The sequence below is a fragment of the Leopardus geoffroyi genome, chromosome B2 (genome assembly GCF_018350155.1).
Source record: "Leopardus geoffroyi isolate Oge1 chromosome B2, O.geoffroyi_Oge1_pat1.0, whole genome shotgun sequence".
Taxonomy (NCBI): domain Eukaryota; kingdom Metazoa; phylum Chordata; class Mammalia; order Carnivora; family Felidae; genus Leopardus; species Leopardus geoffroyi.
Window position 1 is genome coordinate 54080326 of NC_059332.1, and position 25410 is coordinate 54105735.

At 36.8% G+C, this 25410-nt stretch overlaps 1 protein-coding gene across 31 annotated transcripts in view; it reads right to left on the reverse strand.

The window, feature by feature from the left end:
- The window catches only part of DST (dystonin), a 495699-nt gene that overhangs the window by 155071 nt on the left and 315218 nt on the right, over nucleotides 1-25410 (reverse strand). For 28 of the 31 annotated variants that reach the window (XM_045498616.1, XM_045498614.1, XM_045498603.1 and 25 more), the window contains 24 exons: nucleotides 24295-24414; nucleotides 21995-22090; nucleotides 21771-21898; nucleotides 18353-18446; nucleotides 17886-18040; nucleotides 16164-16629; nucleotides 15947-16075; nucleotides 15711-15788; nucleotides 15440-15601; nucleotides 15245-15349; nucleotides 12589-12684; nucleotides 11872-11997; nucleotides 11101-11253; nucleotides 10550-10704; nucleotides 10218-10344; nucleotides 9549-9732; nucleotides 7985-8142; nucleotides 7314-7492; nucleotides 6186-6324; nucleotides 5243-5436; nucleotides 3451-3613; nucleotides 2647-2730; nucleotides 1787-1894; nucleotides 1158-1256 (listed from right to left, as the gene is read on the reverse strand). In XM_045498616.1, coding sequence (XP_045354572.1) covers nucleotides 1158-1256; nucleotides 1787-1894; nucleotides 2647-2730; nucleotides 3451-3613; nucleotides 5243-5436; nucleotides 6186-6324; nucleotides 7314-7492; nucleotides 7985-8142; nucleotides 9549-9732; nucleotides 10218-10344; nucleotides 10550-10704; nucleotides 11101-11253; nucleotides 11872-11997; nucleotides 12589-12684; nucleotides 15245-15349; nucleotides 15440-15601; nucleotides 15711-15788; nucleotides 15947-16075; nucleotides 16164-16629; nucleotides 17886-18040; nucleotides 18353-18446; nucleotides 21771-21898; nucleotides 21995-22090; nucleotides 24295-24414 — 3498 coding nt within the window. Of the gene's footprint in view, nucleotides 1-1157; nucleotides 1257-1786; nucleotides 1895-2646; nucleotides 2731-3450; nucleotides 3614-5242; nucleotides 5437-6185; nucleotides 6325-7313; nucleotides 7493-7984; nucleotides 8143-9548; nucleotides 9733-10217; nucleotides 10345-10549; nucleotides 10705-11100; nucleotides 11254-11871; nucleotides 11998-12588; nucleotides 12685-15244; nucleotides 15350-15439; nucleotides 15602-15710; nucleotides 15789-15946; nucleotides 16076-16163; nucleotides 16630-17885; nucleotides 18041-18352; nucleotides 18447-18563; nucleotides 18835-21770; nucleotides 21899-21994; nucleotides 22091-24294; nucleotides 24415-25410 lie in introns of those variants that run through there. The other 3 variants (XM_045498613.1, XM_045498621.1, XM_045498622.1) reach the window with 3 other exon arrangements.

Here is a 25410-nt window from a genome sequence, read left to right on the forward strand (position 1 = left end):
GTGCAAATCACATATACACTATTAAGAAAGGAAAAGGACTTACATTTAACTACTAAATATGCAATCTAAAAGATCTACATATCATTTTAAGTGGAATCATATCTCTCAAAATCTAAAAAGGTAAAAAAAAATTATAGATGTTCTTTCACTGATGAGAGATGTATACTGATTATTTGGTCACAAATATTCTGGTTCTCCTTTCTAAGTGCAAAGAAATCTAGTTATAAAGACTTGCAATTAGCTACGTTAGTGAATTAGTTGCAGAAAACTGTTAACTCTGAACAGACTAAAATAGTAGAAAATAAAGTAACATCTATTAGACATTCACTACCATTTACATTCTCTCATTATAAGAAGTGTTAACATTAAGTATAATCATCTTCAGAACTATCAACAGCCTAATTTAAAACAGCTAATGCCTCGCAATTTATTTACTTTAGCATTCTGTCTACTATTTTTGTCTGTTCTGAGGTTAGGCATAGAAAACATATTAAGATAATAAAGCATAGCATTATCCCTTCAAAATTAGATACAACAGCCTTTTATGACAATGTATTTTCATCAACTGCTTGCTCTACTTCTGAATATATTTTGTGAATGTAGAATAAAAACACAGAAATCCTCCAAATTAGAATGGTACTTAGTCTTTTTACCATTCACCATAGATCTTTAGGAAAAACCAAAATAAAAACCTCCACAATTCTTAAAAAGCAGTATCATTTTGTGCAAAAACCTGTTTCTTCTAAATTAATTGATTTTATGTTTTAAATCCTTAAAGATGTAAATCACTTTAAAATGCTTAAGAGAAATGTGTTTAAGTAGTATTTCTGTAGACATTTTAACAGTAGTAACTATACTTCAAAGAAGTATACTTCTCAAATGTGAGAAAAAATTTAAAAAGTTCTGCCAAACTACCAACATTCCATAATTTAAATAGAGCCATTACTCTAATAATATTAGCATCTTAGAGTGAAGATCAACAATGTCTTCCCTATTTGAGAGAATCTTAGAAACAAACCAAAAAATCTTAGGCCTCTATTCTTTCTCGTTGTGATTTTCTAATTAAATAATTACTTCTCAACCATGTACACTTTTTTTTTTGTTTTCCCAAAAATATTATAGTTCCTTTTAGTTAGCTGTTCATAGTTAATGGTTACCTCCTCCTCTTCCAGCCTCTTTAATGAATCACCAGCAAATTTAATATATTGTGTCATGAGGGTGACCAGAGCAGTATATCGGGTCCTTAGGTCCATGAACTGCAAATAATGAAATAAATAATAAAAACACAATCTCCAGTGGCTCTAAGTGAGTTTAATGAATGTTGATTAATAATTATAACATTAACTAGGCTTTGTGACAGTAAAATACACAACTGCCCAATAGTGGTAAGTAGGCAGGAATGAGCTTCTTACTGCTGTGCAAACCATACTACATGATAATTCTCCTCTAAATGTAATGATGAAGTACATTTAAAATTCTCTGTAATTAATACTTAATCTTGGAATAAAGCTTTTCGAAGGATTTTCTAGAACCCTTAATAAAATGTATTGTTTTAGGTAGAGAGTTTCTTTTTTAGGACAAGGAAAAAAGTTCTGGAAACGGGCAGTGGTCATGTTTGCAAAACACTGTGAATATACTGAGTGCCACCGAACTGCACACTTAAAAATGGTTAAAATGGTACATTTCCTATTATATATATTCTACTACAATACAAATAGATAATTATAATTCTTTCAGTAGTGTTTCTCTCTTTTATGTCCCCTCCCTTCTTTCATGCTTTTACTACCTCTTGAATAATAAGATCTGCTGAGCTCTGCATTCTTCGGCGTTTCACTGGAGATTTTTGTTGTGAATCTACCATGGCCCGGTAGGTCATTGTTTGTAATTCATAGTCCTGTATAATGGAGTCAATAAGACTAAATTATTTAAAGCAAAGCATTAACACTTCATTCTACAGTGACTCAGTGACTCGATACAGAGAAATGGAACCTAGTTTCACTGAGCAACATTACGAAATTACTGCAAAACTACACTTTTAGGAATCTATCTAATCCTGGAATGTTTCCAAGGTGGTAATAAAAATAAGAAACACTTAGGGTGATCAGAAAAGTTTCCTAGGTCTCTTTAGAAGTTCATGGGAACATTTAGTTACAATATGCTAGTTATATTCAGCCTCCCTTTCCTCTGGCTGGGCAATGGAAGAGTAGGTCTGATGGCTAAAGCCCAGGCATTGTCAACAGCTTCAAAACACATGGGAACTGTCTCCTAAGAAAGCCAAGCTCTTCCAGGGAATATTCTAGCAATAGTAAAGAAGAGAGAGACAGACAGAGAGAGAGAAAGAGAGAGACAGAACATACACAAACATGCACAAAATGATAAAAAAAAAAAAAAAAAACAATTTCAGAGCTATGCATTTATTCCGGGGTGTCGTGTGTGATTGGGAGAAAATGAATGAACCCAAGGCTGACGTGTGCCTCACGTGTCATAAAGAATTATTAGGTAAGTGTCACAGGGTTCAAATGAAGATTCTCTGTTTTTACTTTTTAACACAGTGAAATTATTTGCAGAGGTTTTTTTTTTCTTCAGTATTTTGTTGAATCACATACCTGAACATTGAACTTGATGCAAGTAACTGAATCTTCTTACCTTCACTGTAGTTGAGTACTGTTCTGCATATTTTTGACACTCATCCATTTTGCTCTGTTTCATTTCTATTTCGGACACCAGCATCTATAAACACATAGAGTTTAGAAGAAAGAGAACAAGGAACTCTATGCTATTTAACTACTAAAATGCTCAGGAACTAAGAAATAACCATACCCTTTAATAATAAAGCTCTTTAGTCCTTTGTGCTTAGTATGTAGTGAGGGAAATTACAAACTTCTGGATTAAGCCACATAAGTGACCCAGCCTCAGGGGGCTTCCAAAGCAAAAATTACTAAACTCCTCAGGAATTATCCAAAAGTGGACTTGAAGGCCTTGCCCCCCCTCCCATTCCTGATCAAAGTGGAACTGGACACTATTGTCCCCTCAAGATGGAACAGAAATCTCAAAGAATTCAATTCTCTGTCAAACGTGGCTGTTTAATTTTCTACAGACACTAGCCATTTTTATTTATTTAAGATACTGCAAAACTATTGTGGCCACCAAAGTGCCAAAGAGATTTCCATACTAATGATTAAATGACCATACTTATGAGTAAATGATTACATTTGAACACTGTCCCAACATGCTATTTTCTAATGCCTTATATTTTCAAAAATGACTTCCAAGAAATCAAAGTACGTGATGGATGTAAGTTTGGACTATAGGATTTTAGTGTTTATGATTTACTCCTTACCTTCCTCCAGATAGTTGCTGGCTTTTTCTTTTAACAAGGTAAAGGAAGATAAGGGTCATGACTCACCAAATGCAGGCACAACCTTAGTATAAGGAACTGTTTTTACATACCTTCTGTTGATTCAACTGTGTGGCTAGAGTTTTACTATTTTCAGGCTGATTTTCCTGAATTTTTCTCTGGGTAGTTTCAACTTGCTGGATCCAATCATCTAAAGGGTGATAAGTATCTCTATAGTACTTCAGTGATTTGCCAATGCCTTCTAAGTCCCGTAACCTAAGAGAATAAAAACAAGATACTCATAGTTTCCAACAGTATCCCTTAAGAGAGTGCAAGGTATAGTGAGACACACAATGCACTAGGTACAACAATAGGGATAAGTGTAAAGAATTCAAGGCCTATCTCCAAGGGACTCACTCCATACTGGCTTAGGTTGAATATAAACATTTTGTCCTGGGGTTGTACAACTTAGTAGTTCTGATTTTTCTAGGTTCAAGCCCAACAGACTAAAGCTAAAAATCAAGAAAATTGGAAACTTAACCATAATTATTATCAATTGGCATATCTTAAATACCCAAAGCTTGCATCCAATGGCAGTTCTCTTTTGAAATAATGACAAAGTATTTCAATGGATGGTTCAACATGGACTCAGAGAGTGCTTTCTAGGAAGTGTGAGAAAAAAAACAAACAAACCTCAGTTTCTATGATTTTAAGACTACTACATTAAACATTTACTGCATAACACATATTTTACAGAAATTAGATAACATATATTTGGACATAATTTTACTTCTCAAGAATGGCCCTGTATTATAAAAGCACTTTATTGGCATTAATATAAACATTACAATGAATGATAAAGGACAGGACTTGATTTCCTTTAAGATGAGCCCTAAAACCATCCCATTTGCTTTCACTTTTTTACTTCAGTCACTGGGTGAATGATTTCAACTTTCTTGTAACCTAAATTAAAATGAACATCAGGTCATTACAATCGCTTTACACTTCTTAGGTGTAGATTGATTCATACAGCCCTCTCAAACACATGATCCATGTTCTTACTAAGTCTTGGCTATTTGAATATTGTACATTGGTAATTACTCATAGAACTATATTTTTTTCCTTCAGAAAAGACAAGTAGATTTACTATACAAATGCCAGAATACATCAGCAGTTTTAACAAAACAGAGTTAAGGGGCTCCTGGGTGGCTCAGATGGTTAAGCATCCAATTCTTGATTTTGGCTCAGGTCATAATCTCAGGGTTCATGAGTTTGAGCCCCACATCGGTCTCTCTGCTGCCAGTATGGAGCTTGATTAGGATTCTCTCTCTCTCTTTCTCTCTCTCTCTCCCACTCTCTGCCACTCCCCTACTCTCCTTCTCTCACACTCTCTCTCTCAAAATAAACATTGAAAACATTTTTTAATTAAAAGAGTTGAAAAACATTTATTTTGAAGTTAACTGTCTTGCTAAAGTCCACCAAAACAAAAAGAAATATAATTAGATAGAGCCCTTGCAATTAATCAAATTAACTATATATGGAAAGTAACTCTGTGAAATTAACTATATATGAAGTTTTAAAAAACCTAGTAACTTTACGGGGCGCCTGGGTGGCGCAGTCGGTTAAGCGTCCGACTTCAGCCAGGTCACGATCTCGCGGTCCGTGAGTTCGAGCCCCACGTCGGGCTCTGGGCTGATGGCTCAGAGCCTGGAGCCTGTTTCCGATTCTGTGTCTCCCTCTCTCTCTGACCCTCCCCCGTTCATGCTCTGTCTCTCTCTGTCCCAAAAATAAATAAACGTTGAAAAAAAAATTTAAAAAATAAAAAACCTGGTAACTTTAGATTTTACTAGAACACAAGGATAAACACTACATCTGTGCTGAAACTGAACACAAGAGGATACTAACCTGTTGTCAATCTGAACGTGAATATTTTGCCACCTTTCAACTAATTGGTCTGCTTTTTCTTTGTGCCAGTCAAAATCAAGGTCCCGTTCTTTATAGGTTTTAAACATTTCATCACTGATGGCTTTAGCTTTCTGCAACTCATCCTCTAATGCATGGAATACCTCTCTCTTTTCATCTACTTCAGACCTCCATTGCTAAAATACATTAATGGGTGAAAGTTATAAAAATGTGTCAACCACTCACTAGGCAAACACACTCTTTACCTAATTTTACAATTTATGTACAAATGACTGATATAAAATAAAATAAAGACTATCTTTCATAAACAAAAATATTAGTTTGAACCACATGAAATTATCAATATCTGACTGCACTTTGATCTTTAAAAAAAGCAATTTTATAAAGTTCAGCCTAAAATAATTTGCATATCAATAAAACAAAATTAAGCAAGACTATTTCTTAAGTATCTACTAATCTCATTGGTTAAAAGTGAATACTTGCATTAAAAATCAAAGAGACCATTCTTTACTCCTTCACAATAATTTTATACTCATGCTTTATACATAGAAATATCAATACAGACGAGTACAATTACCTGTCTACTTCCCTTCTTGAATTAACTCCTCTACTTACATCCTTAATGTCTTAACTGCCTCTTTCAGCAAGAGAATCTACTAAAAATAATATAATTTTTAGCTTCAACTCCTTTTGCTCACATGAATTGATTATAAAAAGCTATTATCAAAAAGATGCAAATTTCAAATGAGAAAAACTATCCACAAACTAAAAATGACTCATTTATGCTAAGGTATGGCTATAGAGAGATATGAAATGAAATGAATATAAATATATTCAAATTAAGTTATTTACTTAATGTTTGAAGATCCAGGTGCTGGAGAAATAAAGTATGACCTTATAAAAGAGCCAGAAGTGAGACACATACCTTTAAGGTACTTATTAGATTCTCAATATTATTCTTGTCAGCTATAACTGCTTCCTCTTCACACAGTTTAGTTTCATAGAGTTTTACCAGGGCTTCCGCTGCTTGAGTGTTTTTCAACACCAAATTAACAGTTTTCAGTCTAAAAAAGAGAATGCAACAACAGCTTCCTATTAGTAAATGTTTATTTTCCAATAACACAGTCCTGATGCACCATAATGACGCACGATACAGCTGTTCTTCATCTTGCAGCACTGAGACATTTACTACGAGATCAACATTCAACTAACTCTCTTCTTAATGGAGGGCATGTGCTCTCATGCCCTGCCCTGCAAATGCTCTTTTGCAAGAGACTGCAACATAAGGTGGTCTTCTTTCAAACCTTATTTAGACCAAACTCTAGAGGAAAAAATACTATGGGCTCCAACAGATGTGGGATTAAAACTATGGGCAAAATGTGGGAACACCTGTCCACATATGCTCTAATCTGAGGCACATTTCCTTTCAATATGAAGCATAATAAATCCATGGAAATATTTAGTACATTTGTTATTAAAACAAAAAAGGGAGTATTTACTTTAATAAAGATGAATGTTTTAAATGAACAGCATGTGTATATAGGACAGTTGTATGAAGCAAATTTTTAAAAAAATTTTTTTAATGTTTATTTATTTCTGAGACAGAGAGAGACAGAGCATGAGTTGGGGAGGAGCAGAGAGAGAGGGAGACACAGAATCTGAAACAGGCTTCAGGCTCTGAGCTGTCAGCACAGAGCCCAACGTGTAGCTCGAACTCACAAACCATGAGATCATGACCTGAGCCGAAGTCGGTCACTCAACTGACTGAGCCACCCAGGCACCCCATGAAGCAAATTTATATTAAGACAGTGGTTACAGGGGTGCCTGGGTGGCTCAGTAGGTTGGGTATCCGACTCTTGGTTTCTTCTTACGTCATGACCTCACGGTTTTGTGGATTTGAGCCCAACACTGGGCTCTGTGCTGGCAGCATGGAGCCTGCTTGGGATTCTCTCTCTCCCCCTCTCTCTGCCCCTCCCCCACTCACACTCTCTCTCTCTCTCTCAAAATAAACTGTAAAAAAATAAAAATAAATAAAAAGACAGAGATTACATACTTATCTATGTAAGTGGAAGACATAGAATAGACTTGGTTCATGTTCTGAATGACCACACCGAGCTCAGACCGTAAGGTGGGCACTGATGCAGAGGTTGCTGCTTGACTGAAAAATTCTTCACATTTATTTGTGATTGTTCCCAAATCATCTTTAAGTCGCTCCAGCTCTTTCTTTAGTTTCTATAAAACAGAGAATAAACATAGGTATTGGGCTGTCACTCCAGATGGGGCATCTTTCCTAAAACAGTTTAAAAACACACAATTTACATTATAATCACTGACTTAAAAAGCTACATATTCTTTACTTTTTCTTTATCATGGAAAGTAAGCCACAGCATTCAAGTCTCATAATCAGTAATTCCCTTACTGCCCATCTCCTTGGGCACGAATACCTAACTCCGTGCTTCTGCATTCAGCAGGTGGTCAATAAACATATGATGACTTTCACTATGACAAGTCCAGTAAGAGGGTACACATTTCTACATTTACCGGAGTCAAATATAGAACTGAATTACAGAATCCTGCTTCACAATAAGAAATAAACACATAATCAGATCTCACAACGTGACCAGTGGGCAAAGCTGAGCATATGAAGTCACCGGAGTTTGACAGTGAAGGTCACCGAGACAATAATTTACCTTAATTCTGTCCCAACACATTTACGAATCTCACCTCCTGCTCAGTGATTCTGAACACACTTTCATGCAAATCATCTCTTTCCAGTGGAGTGCGGATCTGTCTAATCAACCGATCTTCGCAACTCTCTAACCGAAGTCTAATGTTTCGAACTTCAGAGATGTATAGGTTATACACAGATTCCTCTTGCTCCTCTGTGAACGTAAATGTAACGTTTAGAAAATACCTTGTTTTCTGTCTTCTGGATGCTGCTGTTCGTATCCTAATGTGGCAGTGTTACTACTACTGGGACATAGCTGGTTGAACCACTGTTACCAGGCATTCACCAAAATCTCACCCTAAAGATATAAATCTCGAAACAGTGGACATCACAGTTTATGAACAGTTAATAATATTTCCCCAAAAGTGCCAATTTCTGATTTATTTTTTAATGTTTTATTTATTTTTGAAAGAGAGAGAGTGAGAGTACACAAGTGGGGAAGGGACAGAGAGAGAGGGAGACACAGAATCTGAAGCAGGCTCCCGGCTCCGAGCTGTCAGCACGGAGCTGATGCAGGGCTCAGACCCAAGAACTGTGAGATCATGACCTGAGTCAAAGTCAGATGCTTAACTGAATGAGCCACCCAGGTGCCCTGCCAATTTCTGATATGATGTCCAAGGAAAGTAAATATATCATGCTGTTTTATGATCACAAAAATGTGAATTATATTAGCTGCAGATTAATTTTTTAAATTAAAAATACTTAAAAATGAAAGGTAGGTAAAGAATTTGTTAATGTTTTAAAAAAAATTTTAATAGGTTACCAATAAATTCTTTTGTCTCTAGGTAATATCAAAAGATTTCAGAATAAAATATATATTTAACAGAAGTTAACTAGACACAACCTTTTCCTCTAACCCCTGTATAAAATCCAGTTTGGATTATGGGAACTCTCTGTACCTTCCTCTCAATTTTACTATGAATCTAAAACTGCTCCAAAAGATAAAGTCTTCAAAAAAAAAAAAAAAAATCCAGATTCGGTACATAGAAAAATGACTGAAACTAAAAGATCGTTCGGAACATTGCATTAGAAAATAGTGACAATACTGGAGGGTGCCTGGGTGGCTCAGTGTGTTAAGTGCCTGACGTTGGCTCAGGTCATGATCTCACGGCCTGTGGGTTCAACCGCCACGTTGGGCTCTGTGCTGACAGCTCAGAGTCCGGAGCCTGCTTTGGATTCTGTGTCTCCCTCTCTCTCTGCCCCTCCCCTGTTTGTGCCCTGTCTCTGTCTCTCTCAAAAATAAATAAAAATTTTTAAAATTAAAAAAAAAAAAAAAGAAAGGAAATGCTGAAAAGCAGATGTGTTAAGAATTCACCATTTGTCATATTATTTGGTTGGCATTTTTTAATTAGTTGATCATTTAGAAATAAATGAACCTCTCTTGTATCTTCCTACCACAAACATACTTTTAATTTCTATGTCTGATAGGTAGCACTGTGCCTATCTATCATAGGTTGGGTAATGTAACACTCCTAAGATCAAGATTCCCACTGACAGCAGAGAATAGCCTGATCTAAACACCTATGGAGGGAAAAAAAGATAAAGATTCCCATGCTTTACCTCTTTCTGCTGATTTAAGAAGTTCTTGATAATACTGCTTACATACATTAACCTCCTTTTCCAGTTGCGTTATATCTGAGCCTGAAAATATTTGGGATTCCTGGCTATCTTCCAGAAAATCTTCAAAACGAGACTGCAGGTTACTCAGAACTTGTTGATGTTCACCAGGTAACATTGTCTTTATCTAAGGAAGACCAATGATCCATGTAATCAAGTGATTATGGTACTAAGAGCTAAATTTAAACAGGATAGTTCTTAAGTTAGGGTCTCCTGGTACACATCAGTTCATATTGATAGCCATAAATAGAAGAACCATTTGAAATTAATGTTATTCTTAATTAACATTTTTGAGTTTTAACAGATGAGGAAAAACAAGATTATAAAACATCAAAAAATGAAATCAAATTATCCCATAAGTTCAAACACTATACCCTGTCTCCTTATCAAAATGTATTAAGCACTGAATGAAATGTGATCTCCAGATTTCCCCAATTCTTACAAAGTGCCTGTATACAGCAGGTATGTAACAAATAATCATTAAATGGATGAATATTAGCATGGACCTGCTGGGCTCCATCCTATCCTATAACAAAAACAAAATTCCACCCCTCGTGCTAATGTGCCCCACATTTTTGGACAGATCAGGCTGATGTGTAGATTTATACTTACTGAAGCCACATTGCTAGCTCGAATTCTATCAATTTCATTGATGAGATAATGCCAGGACACTACACTCTTCATGTTTATGTGAGACTCATGCCAAAGAGTCAGGACATTCTGATACTGTTGCTCAATTCTGAAAAATATGAAAAACAAACAAACACTTAATTCTTTTCACTCCCTCTGAAAACATGCTACAATTTTTCTGTTTGTGAACTATCCCGTGTTTACTAGTTCTAGATCCTTCTGATCCTATGGGCCTTGACAAAGTATTGATTGTTTCTTCAACCTTCAGAGAGCCTACAAACCCAGTTCTATGTGTTTAGTGAACACATACACACCTGTTTGCAAAGTCAACTGCTTCTTTGTTTGGTGGAGGGACTGTGAAGCACACAGACGGGACCATAGCCTCATTCCCAGTGGGGCTGATGACCTTCCATTTCGCACGGTGAGAATTGTTGGCCAAAACACATTCATCATCTTTGTAAATGGTTATCTGGTTTTAAATGAAGAAAGGAATAACGCAATGAGGTCACTATCAACTAATCCTTTATCATACCCAATCTTGGGATTTTTTGTTTGTTTGTTTTTTGAGGTAGAAAACTCTACCACGAGAACAAGCAATATGACCTCATTTTTAAAATATTAAGAATAGGGGAACCTGGGTGGCTCAGATGGTTAAGCATCTGACTTCTGATTTCAGCTCAGGTCACGATCTCACGGTTCATGGGTTCAAGCCCCAAGTTGCACTCTGCACTGACAGCACGGAGCCTGCTTGGTATTCCCCTCTGCCCCTCCCCTGCTCACCCTCTCTCTCTCTCAAATAAATAAACTTTAAAATAAATTAAGAAATACAAGAATAGTGCCAGAAATTGGTCTACTTCTACAATACCTCAATTTGTCTGTAGTCACAGATAGCTTTGATTGGAATAGAAGTTTTGAGTGGACAGTCAGGATTCCTCGGCTTCAGCTGAATTATTGTTTTTGCTCTCCCCATCAGGCTTGCTACTGTGCTTTTATACTGTAAAAGTTCTTCTTTCTCTTCCTAAGTAATACATAAGACAGATATTGAAAAATAAAAGACTTGTACTCTCTCTTCTTTTAGGGCTTTACACAAACAAAATTTCATCACAAAAGTCTCTGACCACCTGGTTTAAACATTCAAGCCCTCCCCGCCCCCTCTGGCACCTCTCTTCCCTTGTCTTTATGTGATGTTTTTTTTTCCTCTTTAGCATTTACCACTATGCTACCTATATTTTACTCATTTACCATGTTTACTGCCTGCTCCCCCTCTCGCACAGAAGCACCAGGAATGTGGGGATTCTTGTCTCTTTTCTTCACTGCTCTATCTCCAGTACTTAAAATAGTGTCTACCATATACAAAGTGCTTACAGTTATTTGTGAAGTGCATGACTAAACACACACAAACACACACACACCACTATCAAAACATGTATTTAAAATATAAAGGCAATCACATAAAAAACATTTTGTTGTAATTGTTACCAAAACACAATAAAACTGAATGTTTAAATGCCTGATCAAATGAAATACCAACAGTACCAATAAAATATAAAGTTCTGCACACATAACAATATGATGAAATGCTAATCTACTCCTGATTCACATGACTGATGAAATGCACAGGTTCTTGCACTGGTACCATTGACTCCTGAACCAGGTCTTCCAGTTTGTGAATGCTGCTTGATCTGTCACAGCTGTACTTCCGCTGAATGGCGTCCTTGAGATTCTTCAAGTAATCAGTAGCTTCTTTGGCATCATTGAAAAACTATAGAAAGATGAAAACCAGCAGCTCAAGTTTATTCAATGCCAGTCAAGCACAGAGTTGTCAAGTCCAAGTACCAGAGCCCCGTGGACCCCTCATGAATAAAATCACAAGACAACTTAATAGTCACATTCCTCCTTTACCCAAACAACCACTGTTGAATTTGGATGATTGTCAGTAAATGCTAAGTGTCTAAAGCTTATATCTGTGTTGTGCTTTGCCCCTATATTATTCTGGCTAAAGCTTTGTTTTACTTGAGGGTCCAAATAATTTATGAGTAGGAGTGAAATTCCAGTATTTTAAAATTCCTGAAGAATAAAAAAAAAAGAGCTCTTTGTAATGACTCTTTATAATGAAATATTTCCTTGTAAAAGGCATTTATAAAATAAAGACTTTCTGACATTTTAAAAGGCTTTTAAAGGATTTCCTCCTTAATACAATGCTTCAGTCTATCCTATAGGACATTTTTCCCATATATCCTACAAAGAAAATATTTCAGTTTCATTCCCCTGCACATTACATACATGTCCTTAATAAATAGGGAGATGCTTTCTGTAAATCGGCCCAAATCACGCTGTGATCCCATTCATATACCTCGAAATACGCGGTGTTTTCCTTGACATGCTGCTCCACACACTGGCACAGCTGTAAGACCCAGCTCCATTGTGTCTGCATTGCCGCTCGATAGGCCTTGAAGATAAAAATCACAGCCATTGTGAATGGCTGAAGAGGAATGACATATACATACGACAAAGCTTTTAAAGGATTAGAAACTCTGCTATCGAAATAGGTGATGAGATCATTTTAACAGAGCAAGACCTGAAAATTAGGGTAGTGAAATATCCCTCTAATACAAGAGCTCTCACTTGCACAAAGCCAGTCCTAAAAATCTAAATCTAAATTTACATTAAATCTAAAATAAATATTTAAAAATGCACATAAAAATAGATGGTTCTGTAGTTTTCACTTGTTTTTGTTTCTAAAACTAGGCCAGCAGTTCTTGGGGTCAGGGGGATGACTTACATATTTGTTTTTGCCAGAGAGGTTTGGCAAGAGTGAAGAAGAGAGAGGGCAATCCTTTATTTCTGTAATTCTGGAACTATAATTATTATAGTACTAGGAATTTTTATTACAAATATTTTCACTTGAATTTTTAATATAAAGTGAATCTCTTGTGAGAGCAAAAAGGTAACAGAACACCTACTTCATAAAGAAAGCATAAAACACCCTTTCATATTTAAGATGCAATTCACTGACTTCCAGAAGAGGGCGATCTAGATACTTTAATGACTCTTAAGTAAGCCTGTCACGCTTCCCCTTCTGGAAAAAGTTATTTCTGCTGAGCTATGCTCAGGCAGGCTTTCTGAATGGAATATACGGTGTAGGAATGGAAATCTGGCAACATATCACAGTCATATTACCTGCACCCTCAAATTAAGCTACTTTGAGCAAATTGGCTATAAAAGACATATCATTGTGAGTTGTTAGATTATTAGTTTATTTTTTCACATAACATATGAAGAAGTGTTGATAATTAACTAAATATTACCCATGTGCCCACAAGACATTGGATAGGCCAATAGAATCATAAAGATGACTCAAGCTTAATTTTATCCCTCAAGAAATTTTTAATTAGATTAGCATTTCTACATAAAAGTAATCAGGTTCACATTCACATTATCCAATCCCATTAAAATTCTTAGCCTGTAATCATATTTCCTAACAGTTTCATCTCTACCTTGAAGAATACTCTATTTTTAGTATCATACAAAAGTATATCCAAATCCTTCGTTATTCTAAAGTGCTTTCCCTAGTGCTTCCCACTACTCTTCAAGCTCTTTAACTGGCTCTTTAATTGGCATTTCATCTGCATGCAAGACTCTGATTTTTTTTTGTTTTTAATGTTTGCTTATTTATTTATTTTTGAGAGAAAGAGACAGAGCACAAACGAGGAAAAAGGAGAGAGATAGAGGGAAGCACAGAATTTGAAGCAGGCTCTGAGCTGTCAGCATAGAGCCCAACGCGGAGCTCGAACCCACAAACTGTGAGATCATGACCTGAGCCAAAGTCAGACGCTTAACTGACTGAGCCACCCAGGTGCCCTAAGACTCCATTTTTCTATGAAGCAGGTCAAATATAACATTCCCAAAACTTCCTATTGAGGCCTAAATTTTCACTAATCTTTTGTTTTGTGGCAATTTCAGTGAACAAAGACTATCAGATTCCTCTCCTCACCTGTGAGAGTTTGAAGCATGTCACATTTTAAGCACAGCTCCATCTTTTCCCTCTGGCAATATACTACATTTGTCCATGTTTGATGAATGTCTCTCTTATATGACACCCCTTTACTTTTAGAAAGTCACTAACTCTAACTAGTACATATTAGGACTAAAAAGTAAACACACTACCACTACCGCACAGGAAACCTGATAAATCCCACACCACTTCTCCATTTCTGGATGTGAAATGTGTGCACTATGCCATGTGGCTTTCACAGACTGTTGTTCCAATATACCTCACAAAACTAGATTGTGAATAAAATTACTAAGTTAAATAATAATTGTAAATACTTCCTGGGAACATATGTAACCAGAGCTGTACTAAGTAGTAAGAGTACATTATTTGCCTCATCTTACTACAATGCTATGGGTTAGAGGATCGCCCCCATTTTGGATAGGAGGCTAAGTCTGGTTACATGGCTTGCACAATACCACAGTATCAGGGAGGAATAAAAAAAGAGCCTTCATATTTACTATAATACATCCCTTTAGCCATGGGAGTTGACAAAGGTACCTTTATTCTAAGCGACAGGTGAGTTACACAGAAAAAGCAAGAGAGCTAAAGGCAAGAGGGGCGCCTGGGTGGCGCAGTCGGTTAAGCGTCCGACTTCAGCCAGGTCACGATCTCGCGGTCCGTGAGTTCGAGCCCCGCATCGGGCTCTGGGCTGATGGCTCGGAGCCTGGAGCCTGTTTCCGATTCTGTGTCTCCCTCTCTCTCTGCACCTCCCCCATTCATGCTCTGTCTCTCTCTGTCCCAAAAATAAATAAACGTTGAAAAAAAAAATTAAAAATAAATAAATAAATAAAATAAAGGCAAGAAGCACTATGATTGGTCAGAAACATTATTTTTAAGTCACATTGTATTAAAAGTTTGATAGTTTGTATTTCTGAATTTATCAGCAATAAAAGAATCTAAAGAGTGACTATCAAATGTCAATATTCGACCATGACCGTTACGCTTCCTGACTTACCTCAATTGTCAGTCTGGCTGGGTGATTTTCCGCAAGTAGCTGCTCTGCTATCTCCTGAACTGATTTAATATTTTCTTCCTTTTGATCAAGTTCTCTCATTAGTTCCTAATTTAACAAAGAATGAAGAAGTGAGGTTAGAAAAAGATCTACACCTGATATACAACCTTGGCATTCAATGACAAAGGCCATACTCACAGCATGGTAATCTTTTTTCCGAGCTATGTTGTTATTTCTTTCACTCCAGTCATAGGCAACTTCCTCCTCTTCTTTTTCATTCAACCAAATAAGTTCATTAGTTGCACGAGTTACAAAATTATGGAGTGTATCAAGGTGCCGTTCCTGATTCCTGGATGTATTCTTCATAAGAAAAATCATTGTTAAGAATCATGTCTTTGCCAGATAGAGATAAGGGAAACAGAAAGTAAAAACAAAACAAAACAAAACAAAACAAAAAAACACAACTTACCAGGAGTTTTGCATACTGACTCTCTAATCGGTGTAACTTTTCTGCATAAGTTAGTTTAAGAGGTGCCGTCATTTGGATCTATAACATGGGATAAAAAGACATCAAGCTTAGGGATCCTAAGGAATTCTGACTCATACTCACTGTATCTATTATTTTGTTATAGGCTCTTTATAAAAAAAAAGAGCAAAACAATAGCTAACTAAAATGAAATATATACAGATTTTAAATTCATATACCTCACTGATTTTAGCTTCTTTAAGGCTAGATTCAAATTCTTCAATAGCTCGGTGAACGTTTTTATGATTCTCTAAATGGCTTTCAACACTTGGCAAATCTGATCCCCATTCAGTGCGGTCCAGCTGCACCTTTAAACAGAAAGATACTAGATTTAAAAAAAGAAACTAAGAGCAATAAAGACTAAAGACTAAAACTTTCAGGTAAACATTTTTTTACCTGCATCTCATCAACCCAATTCAAAAGATCTTGAACAAATTTCATGTTGATTTCCTCTTCTGTTAAATTCTGATCCAGCAAAGAAGACTTTAGAAGGGGCTTTCGGATCTGCATCAATTTCAGAGTTTGTAATGAATTGGCCTCTACTCCTGAACTGAAACTTGGAACTAATCCTCCTGATGGGAAACCAGGTGTATAAGCTGGAGTGACAGATGGAGTCAGACGGGAAGTCAGACCTGATGACAGGCCTGATGTCACACTAGAAGGGGTCAGGGAAGGCGTTAAACCCTGGGTCAGCCCTGAGTGCAGACTGGGGTTTACGGTCTGTGCAAATCCTGAGTTTAAACTTTGAGTAATTCCTGATATCATGAGTTTTGTCTGTTCCGTCGTCAGCATGCGCCCTTTGCTGTACACCGAGGAACATTCATTCCTTAAGGCCATAATTTCATCGCGGAGTTTTGCAACCCTGGAAAGAACATCAGAAGACATAAACTATAATGCAAAAGGCATTTTTCACAAAGTGTGAACTCTAATGCCAACTATGGACATTAGTCAGTTAACAGTAATGTATCAATTACTGGCTCATCAATTATAACAACAGAATCACACTAATTCAAGATATTACTAATTGGGAAAGGTGTGTATAAAGGGGCATAAGGAAATCCTGTATTTTCCAATCAATTTTTCTGTAAACCTGAACTGCTCCAAAAAATAGTCTATTTAAAAAAAAATCATGGGGCACCTGGGTGGCTCAGTCAGTTAAAAGTCTGACTTGCTTTTGGCTCAGGTCATGATCTCACAGTCTTCAGATTGAGCCCTGCGACAGGCTCCATGCTGGGTGTGGAACCTGCTTAAAAATCTCTCTCACTCTCTCCCTTTGCCCCTCTCCCCACTTGCACGTGCTCACTCTCTCTCTCAAAAAAAAAAAAAAAAAAAAAGTCCTTATAATCATACTGACAAAATTTGGCATCACAATATTTTTCACTGAATTTGTGCAATAAGCACTTTCCATATTATCACATAGTCTTTCTAGTGAACATAATTACTGCATTACAATGGCATCATTCTATTATTTGACATGTAGGATATTTCCAAATTTTGTTATTATAAAAGATTTCTGACATGAACAAAAAACTTTTTTCTTTATTTATTTATATATTTTCTATATTTAAAATTATTACAAATTCCTAGAAGTGAAATTACTGGGTCAAAGCATCATTTACAATTTTTGCTTAATATGTATCTCATATATATATATATATGTATATTATATATAATATATACAGTCTACAACCTGAAAGGGTTCCATTCCCTACCCCTAAACCCACTCCTCAGAGACACAGAATTTTATACATTTTTTTTCAACATTTTGTTATAAACATTTTCATGATAGGATAAATCGATAACTTAAAAAATCAGTTATAAAGGATACTTTCTTATATTTTCCCTTTTTCAAATGTCATACAACTATTTTAACCGTAAGTATATTACTGCAGTATTCCATATTGTATGTGCTATAAAGTATTTTTCTATTACTTATCTTTGAAAAACAAATACCTATTTAACATCTCAAAATACATCTGAATTAAGGCAACACACATTTTCAACTGAAAAGAGCATAAGAAATGTATTTCATAAAACTGCCACATTCTGCATTCCCAACACAAGTGCCCATGAAGTGATTACACAAAAGGATAAGGTATGAGTACGTAGCAATCTTACCTCTGTACCAACTGATCTGCCTGGTAGTATTTTCCATCAATAAGAATCTGTACATCGATTACATGCTGGCGTAAAAGGTTCTCACATTCAAGTATATACCCGGCAATTTCTGCTTCATTCTGAAACTGTACTCCTGATTCTAATCTTTTAGAATCCTGTATTTTAAAAGAACTCAATATTAATTCTATGAAACAAGTTTCCAAACTAGCCTCAAATATGAAACTCAAAATACTGGAATGCAAAGCTACTTATTAGGTCTTCTCTGTTTTCCCTTTTGGTTCAAAAATATGCTTTCTCTTTGCTCACTCTTCCTCAAGAGGGCAAACAGTGATCACAATCTTTAACAAACTTTAAGTTTCAGTAGAAGACAATACCAAGAATCAACTAAATGTTACAGAAAAATTTTATTTCATCCAAAGGTACAGACCCCTCCACCATAATCCCAATGGCTCCTAAAATTAACTTACAGACTGGAGAGCGTTTCGGGCAAGTATCAGTTTGTCTTCACAGATGACACTGTCCCTTTGAACTCGGTTGGCAATCTGCTGCAACATTTCCAACCTACAAGAAGGGACAAAATAAATTAAAGCCTTGCCCTTTGAAGTACAGAGTTTACCGCCCCTGAAAAATAATTCCCCACCAAAAGCAAAACACAATCCTACAACGATGATTCCATACCTGTGTCCATCAAAGGATTCATTGCCGAAGCTAATGCAGGAGTTGATCAGAGTTGGACCACAATTAACCGAGAGAAAGTTTTCATTTGAATCAAGACTGGTTCGAGTGCTAGTAGTGTTACTAAACACAGAATCACTGCTACGGTAGCTGTAACTACTACTGTGCATTTTTGTTCCTGAAACAATGTTCTTTCTTTGACCATTAAAAGTAGACTAAAAAGTAGAAGGTCTGCTGAAAGCTCTACTTCTAACGGTGAAAACCACAGCTAAATGTTACAGCTTTAATAGCTCCTTAAATACGCTCCAACTTGCATATTCAACATACAGCAAATAATGTGCTGGTAACCATTCAAAAGAATCTCGCCTAAAGCCATGCGTTTGCTAGCTGAGGTTTGCCTTTTGTAGCCTGCATGAAAACTCTACAAGTATGGACAAGGCAGGCTCATCAGGGCGTCACTGAAAAATATTTGCCAAATATTTTCATCAAGAGTCATCCAGTTGCAGTCACCTAAAAAACAACTCAGGTGCCTCTCACTGAAGCCCAGGTACAATTGTAAAGGTTATTCAGGCAATACCAATCACCAGCTTAAAAATACAAATATTCAATCACAGCCTGACTTTTGTAAAGGGCCAGGTCTGTCTCTCCTGGCTAAAAGCTGGTACTTATAAGCACATGTAAACAAGTGAGTTTGATGAGAAACAAAGTACATTTCCATTTTAACCTCTATGTCATTTGTTTATTAGATTAAATTAACTGGAAAATTATCCATTTGCCTTTTTTCACATGATGTGCTCTCAAGAACGTTACTTAATCTTACTACTGTTACTTTATATTTTTAAAAGCCAAAGCAGTATGGGAGCCTGGGTGGCTCAGTTATTAAACGTCAGACTTCGGCTCAGGTCACAATCTCACGGTTTGTGGGTTCGAACCCCATGTCATGCTGACAGTGTGGAGCCTGCTTGGGATTCTCTCCCTCTCTGTCTCTCTGTGCCTCCCTGACTCATGCTTTCTCTCTCTCAAAATAAATGAATAAACTTTAAAAAAAAAAAAAAGAAAAGAAAAAGAAAGAAAGAAAGAATGCCAAAGCACTAAAGTAGAACAATATCAGTGCAATGCTTGCAAATTCAACTTGTCTGTGCTTGTTTTTCCTTTCTATAGGTTATTACATGGCAAAAGAACATTGGTTACTTCTCATTTACCTTTTACACACTCTCACTGCACATGGTTATTACTTGCAGTTAATAGTTAATGCCAAAAAACTTGCATCAAGAAAAATGAAGGCGTTTATCCAACCAAGCTCCTAGAGTATGTTCATATACCCAACACTACAAAGCAAAACTGTTGCTTCTCCACTCTAAAGGTAGCTATTTTTCTTTTCAGATGGCAAGAAAGGGGAAATTTGAGAGTATCATATCAAATATAGTTAGTAAGCAGAAAAGCTTGAAATAATAACAGCAGCATTAGCATTTATTAAGCAATTATTATGTGCCAGGAAATTAACTGATCATTTCATATGCATGACCTCATCACATACTTATAAGCACCAAATGTGGTAGGTACTATTACATCCTGTTTACAAATAAGGAAACTGAGGCTTAGAGAGGTTAATGAACTTGTCTAAGATTACACTGCTTGCAAGTTAAGCTAAAAATCTAATCCAGGATTGACTAGCTCCTGGACCTTGAACTCAACCACTGCATTAAAATCCGGTTACTATTCTGACAACTAAAAATCTACTCCGTTATCCTTTCTGAGACATACTTTTCCATTACTTCTGATGATTAGTTTAGTGTATAATTTTAATCACCCACAATTATCTCCTCCATAAAAGGTTCATCCTGGGTATTTCAAGCTTATTTTGGGTCTAGATCCAGTTATGCAGATAGAATATTATACTTTAACAGAAGTGTAATCAGTATTTTCATAAATGACTGACACGTTAGCCTTGCTCTCATATCTTCAAGGCGTTATTCTTTCCTATTTCAACAACGCGGGAGTCATGTGTGGAACACAAAGAACTTGAGTACACTAGGCACTCCCTGTGTCCCAGGCAATGCATTAAGCACTGGCAACACAAAAGACAGCAAAACCAAGTCTGTCTCCACATTCCTGGGGCTCATAACTGTGAACAGGCAGCCCTGACTCAAATGATCACAGAAATAAATATAAAATTACAACTGTGATATGAAAGAACAATACATGTAAATATGAGAGTTATAACCAAGACATCTGAACCAGCGTGGGAGACCACGGGAAGTTTCGTGAGGAAGTAACACTGGAGCCGGGATCTGAGATTGATCAGGAGTGAAGAGAGACATGGAGGATGAAAGACACTTCCCTGCCAAAGGAACAGATGGTGCAAAGATCCTGTGTATGGAGGAGGGCGGGACCTTGGCACATCAGGGCTCCTGAGAGGCAGCCAGTGTGGCCACAGGGTAGGGAGCAAGAAGGGTGTGGAGTGAGAAGGCCAGAGAGGTGCACCGGACCACACAGGCCTATACTGTGAGGGTCAGCCCCTACGGAGCTCCCTTCCCCAATGCCATACATAGGACAGGCTGTGAGGGAAGTACTATAATGGAGGCAAATCCACTCGACAAATATCTCCTAAGGACTAAGCAGTGCTTTCCCAGGCACTGGGAGAGAGAGAATGGGAGAGAGAGAATGATAAAGAGTCGGTGATGATTTCATGGAATAACTGCGTTTGTGGAAGTAGGAATATGAACCAGCATATCCTGAGTGTTCTCTAGAGGCCACTTCGCTGCCCTTTAAATGGAGACAGACTCGAATCTGGCTTCCATTGCCCCACGGAAGGACGGCCTTGGCAAAAATATAATAAAAAACGAAGTAAATTAACTGTTGACCTGCAAATGGATCCAGGCCCTGATGACTTAAATATATGGGAAATGCCCACAGGTAATTTAGATTATTAGAGGAGACTTCACACACCAACCCAGCCTAGCATGTCCTATTTGAACATTACTTCACTGATTTACTCTTCACATCTCTTGGATGAGTTTCCGGATAAGAAAACGGGAGAATCAGAAAGACTAAGTGACTTATCCAAGGTCATGCAGCAAAGGAAATGAAAATATAAATGTTGGTCCTAGGCCTGCCTGGCTCCAAAACTTAAGTTCTTCCTATGAGAACAAAGAGACACCTCCCCGTGCCCAACTTGATACCCATGGCAGAAAACATCCCCAGGCCTACCTTTCTACTTCTGGTCGAAGTGCCTTCTCTCTCTCGAGCATGGCAATAATGAGTTTCCCCCACTCTTTTTCTATGTCATTTGGATGATAACCTTGAAGTAGTTTGATGCGTCCAAATTCTATCCAAATCTTGAGAAAACAAAAAAATGTAGTATGAAGCAAGGATGTAAAAAAAAAAAAAAAAAAAGATTTACGCTTGACAATACAAAGGAAATTCCTACTTACCTCTAATAATTTATATAGGCGTTTAATTTTTGATTTTTCTGTCTCCTTTGGTGGAATTTCTGTTTCTTTAAACTGTAAATACTGATTATAAAGTGCCTAGAATGAAAGGGAAAATAAATGAAGGCCCAAACTTCAAAGACCTATTTTCATTACCGCACAGTGTACCACTTCAAATCTCACTTACTATGCTATATGCATTCAGTGGAATTGCTTTATAAAACTGACACTCAAGGACAATACTGATTCCCAGCTAGTTGGTGACTAGGTTGCAGAACGCAAGATTTGACAAGGGTGTAATTAGTGATGTGCGTCGTGATTTAACATGTGCCATGCAGGGATCTGGATAATAATAAGCCATGGCAGAGTTTAATATGGTTCTAACTAAAAATCTCTCATCATACAAACAAGAAAACATATCTTTTAAAAGATTCACTTTCCAAATGCTGCCCTTTAGCTTTCGGTTTTTAGAAAAATAATCTGATGCAATTCCCAAAAGGAAAAAAATGTTCTCTTCTGTATTATGGATCTATCCTCGAAAACAGAATTCTTATCATATAGATAGGGCTAAATCTTGATTCCAGTGTCCCAGTAAAATGACCCCATGCTCCATTATAGTACTTTAACTTGTTAGCCAAGTTAAACAGATCTTTTAATAAACAAACATAGATGTTATTTGTTGCAGCTATTATTATAGAAGTTTCAACTACATAATTCAATTATCTACTTTGTAGATACTAATTTGAAAATATCTTAAATATAATATTAAAAAGGACCTTCATAAAAATTATATAGATAAAACATATCCACATTAATAAGTATATACAAATTATTTCATTTTCATTCATGTTGTTTTTCTTAAAAAATTCCGTATAAATCTTCAGGCAGGATTTCTGAAGGATTCCATTCAACGTTTTACTGGTTAATGAAATTACTGGCATTTCCCCATGATGTTTTCGTCTATGTATCATGTGCTGTCCTAGGCACCAGCAAATAATCTGTGTAGCCACTCAAATTTCTTCCAAAACCTTAAGAATTTGCATTAATCAGAAGCCAATACAAATTTACCCAAGTGTCTGGACAATAGGAACCCACTTGGAAATAAGCTGAACCTCAAATCTGCAAATTGCTTTGAACTCAAAATGCAATGTTTCAGGACACCCACTAGAAAATAAGCTCAGGATGCCATTATGTTATGTGCTAACCACCATTCCTGGTAGATGTGGTGAAAGAAGGGGGACATCTTTCTGGCCCTGGGAAGTTTTGCATCCACAAAGGGAGACATCACACAAACAACTTCAGGACACTTAAAAAGCATCATATCAACACATGCCAAGTAACTTCACGCCAAGGACAAACTCCCCATGGCAATGTGAATAAAAACTGTTCCACAGATGTTCTGTACGGATGCATGAACACGATGAATAATTTTAACAGGGCCCACCCTGGGTTATTACAGTTTTTGCAATTCCAGTTTGATCAAAAAACAAAGCCTATAATTCAAGGAATTAAGACTTTATTGTTAATATTCACATTATCCGTTTCTTAAAATAAAGCAGATTACTTTGTTATTACAAATCCAAATATACAAAATGAGATGATACTCATCAGTAATTTTACATATCTATAATTCTTTTATATTTCTAGGGTGTCTTTGCCTCAAAGAGTTGGACCTGTTTTTAGGTAGCAGCAAATGTCTTATGAAATGGAAGTCAGGTATGTGTTTCTCATTTCATGGTGAAATAGAGTATGTGCTTCTTGCTTTACAAAAAGAAACCTCTACAGGAGTTTTTAACAAGGTTTAACCACAAGCACAATCCCAACCATGGTTAAACTTGTACCAGCTTCCCAGAGCCCTTCCTGCCTGAATATGGTGGGTTCCAAGCATTCCCCATGCACCAAAAGCAATTTGGCAATGTCAGTTCCAGGGTCTCTCAAATTATATCTTTTAACTCCCAACAATTCAAAGCTAAGGGACTATAAATTTCTTTAAGGTGTTATTGCTATTATGTTTTCATTATTAACGTTTACCTCCATTTTCTTTGAGTAATGGGAGATGAATAAATTTAAAAACTGCCTATTTATTAGTGGCTTGCCAAGGGAAATTTTTCTTGAACTTCTGAAATTATGGAACTATTATAACATTATTTAAAAGTTTAATAATCATGTTTCCGATTCTGTGTCTCCCTCTCTCTCTGCCCCTCCCCCATTCATGCTCTGTCTCTCTCTGTCCCAAAAATAAATAAACGTTAAAAGTTTAATAATCAAGCCCAATCCTTTGTAACTTCTACAGTGACACAGACCTTGAGTTCTACGGGATTATTAGGAAATGTTCTCTCAGACATTGTGGTCACATGGTGTCTAATCCACTGAATGAGGTAGTTCACCATATTCTGGTATTCAATCCATTTGACTTCAACATCCTGGAACAATAAAATGACAGACAAGATCCATGTCTGCAAATAATAACATTCATATCTAACACAATTTAGTCAAAGGTCATTCTGTGAATGTATATGTCCTTAAGCTGGTCAGTCAGAACCAGCTCATTGTTTTCTCACTTTTCACACAGCCCCACATAAAGAGTTGTGAAAACATGCCACCAACATCTGACAACGAAGACTGACCTAATGAGTGTCACTTCTGATCCAGACATGGTGGCTGCCTGGGGCACTATGTTAAGATGGCTTCTGAGGCTGCATCCAAATGCAGCAGGAAGAAACACTGTGATCATTTTGGGGTTTTCCAGGCACCCACAATGAGGGAGTAAGAGCGTGCACAAGCCAAGTTAGCTGCTATGTCCTCCAACCTTTCTAGATCTAAATCCACTGTATACCTGAACTCAGTGGTCTATAGAGTATGCAGGAAAGCAGACAGGAATAAAAATTATAGAAAATGTATGTGGTAGGATTACTCATTAAGCAAACCTTTTATAAAAATGGAAAGAAACTGGAAGGCTGTCACCTGCTCTGTTGAATTAAAAGTATTTGACAAGTGCTTATTACATTCAAAGCATTATACTATGTGTTGTAATAAGAATTTAATACTTTGGGGCGCCTGGGTGGCGCAGTCGGTTAAGCGTCCGACTTCAGCCAGGTCACGATCTCGCGGTCCGGGAGTTCGAGCCCCGCGTCAGGCTCTGGGCTGATGGCTCAGAGCCTGGAGCCTGTTTCCGATTCTGTGTCTCCCTCTCTCTCTGCCCCTCCCCCGTTCATGCTCTGTCTCTCTCTGTCCCAAAAATAAATACACGTTGAAAAAAAAAATTAAAAAAAAAAATTTAATACTTTAAGACATAATACCTTTTATCAAAGAGTTACTGTCTAGATAGGGAGGCAGGAGAGTCATAAACAGTTAAGCAAAATGAAAAGCAGTAGTTAATTAAGTGCTGAAATAACTGAAACAGGTAGTATATGATAAAG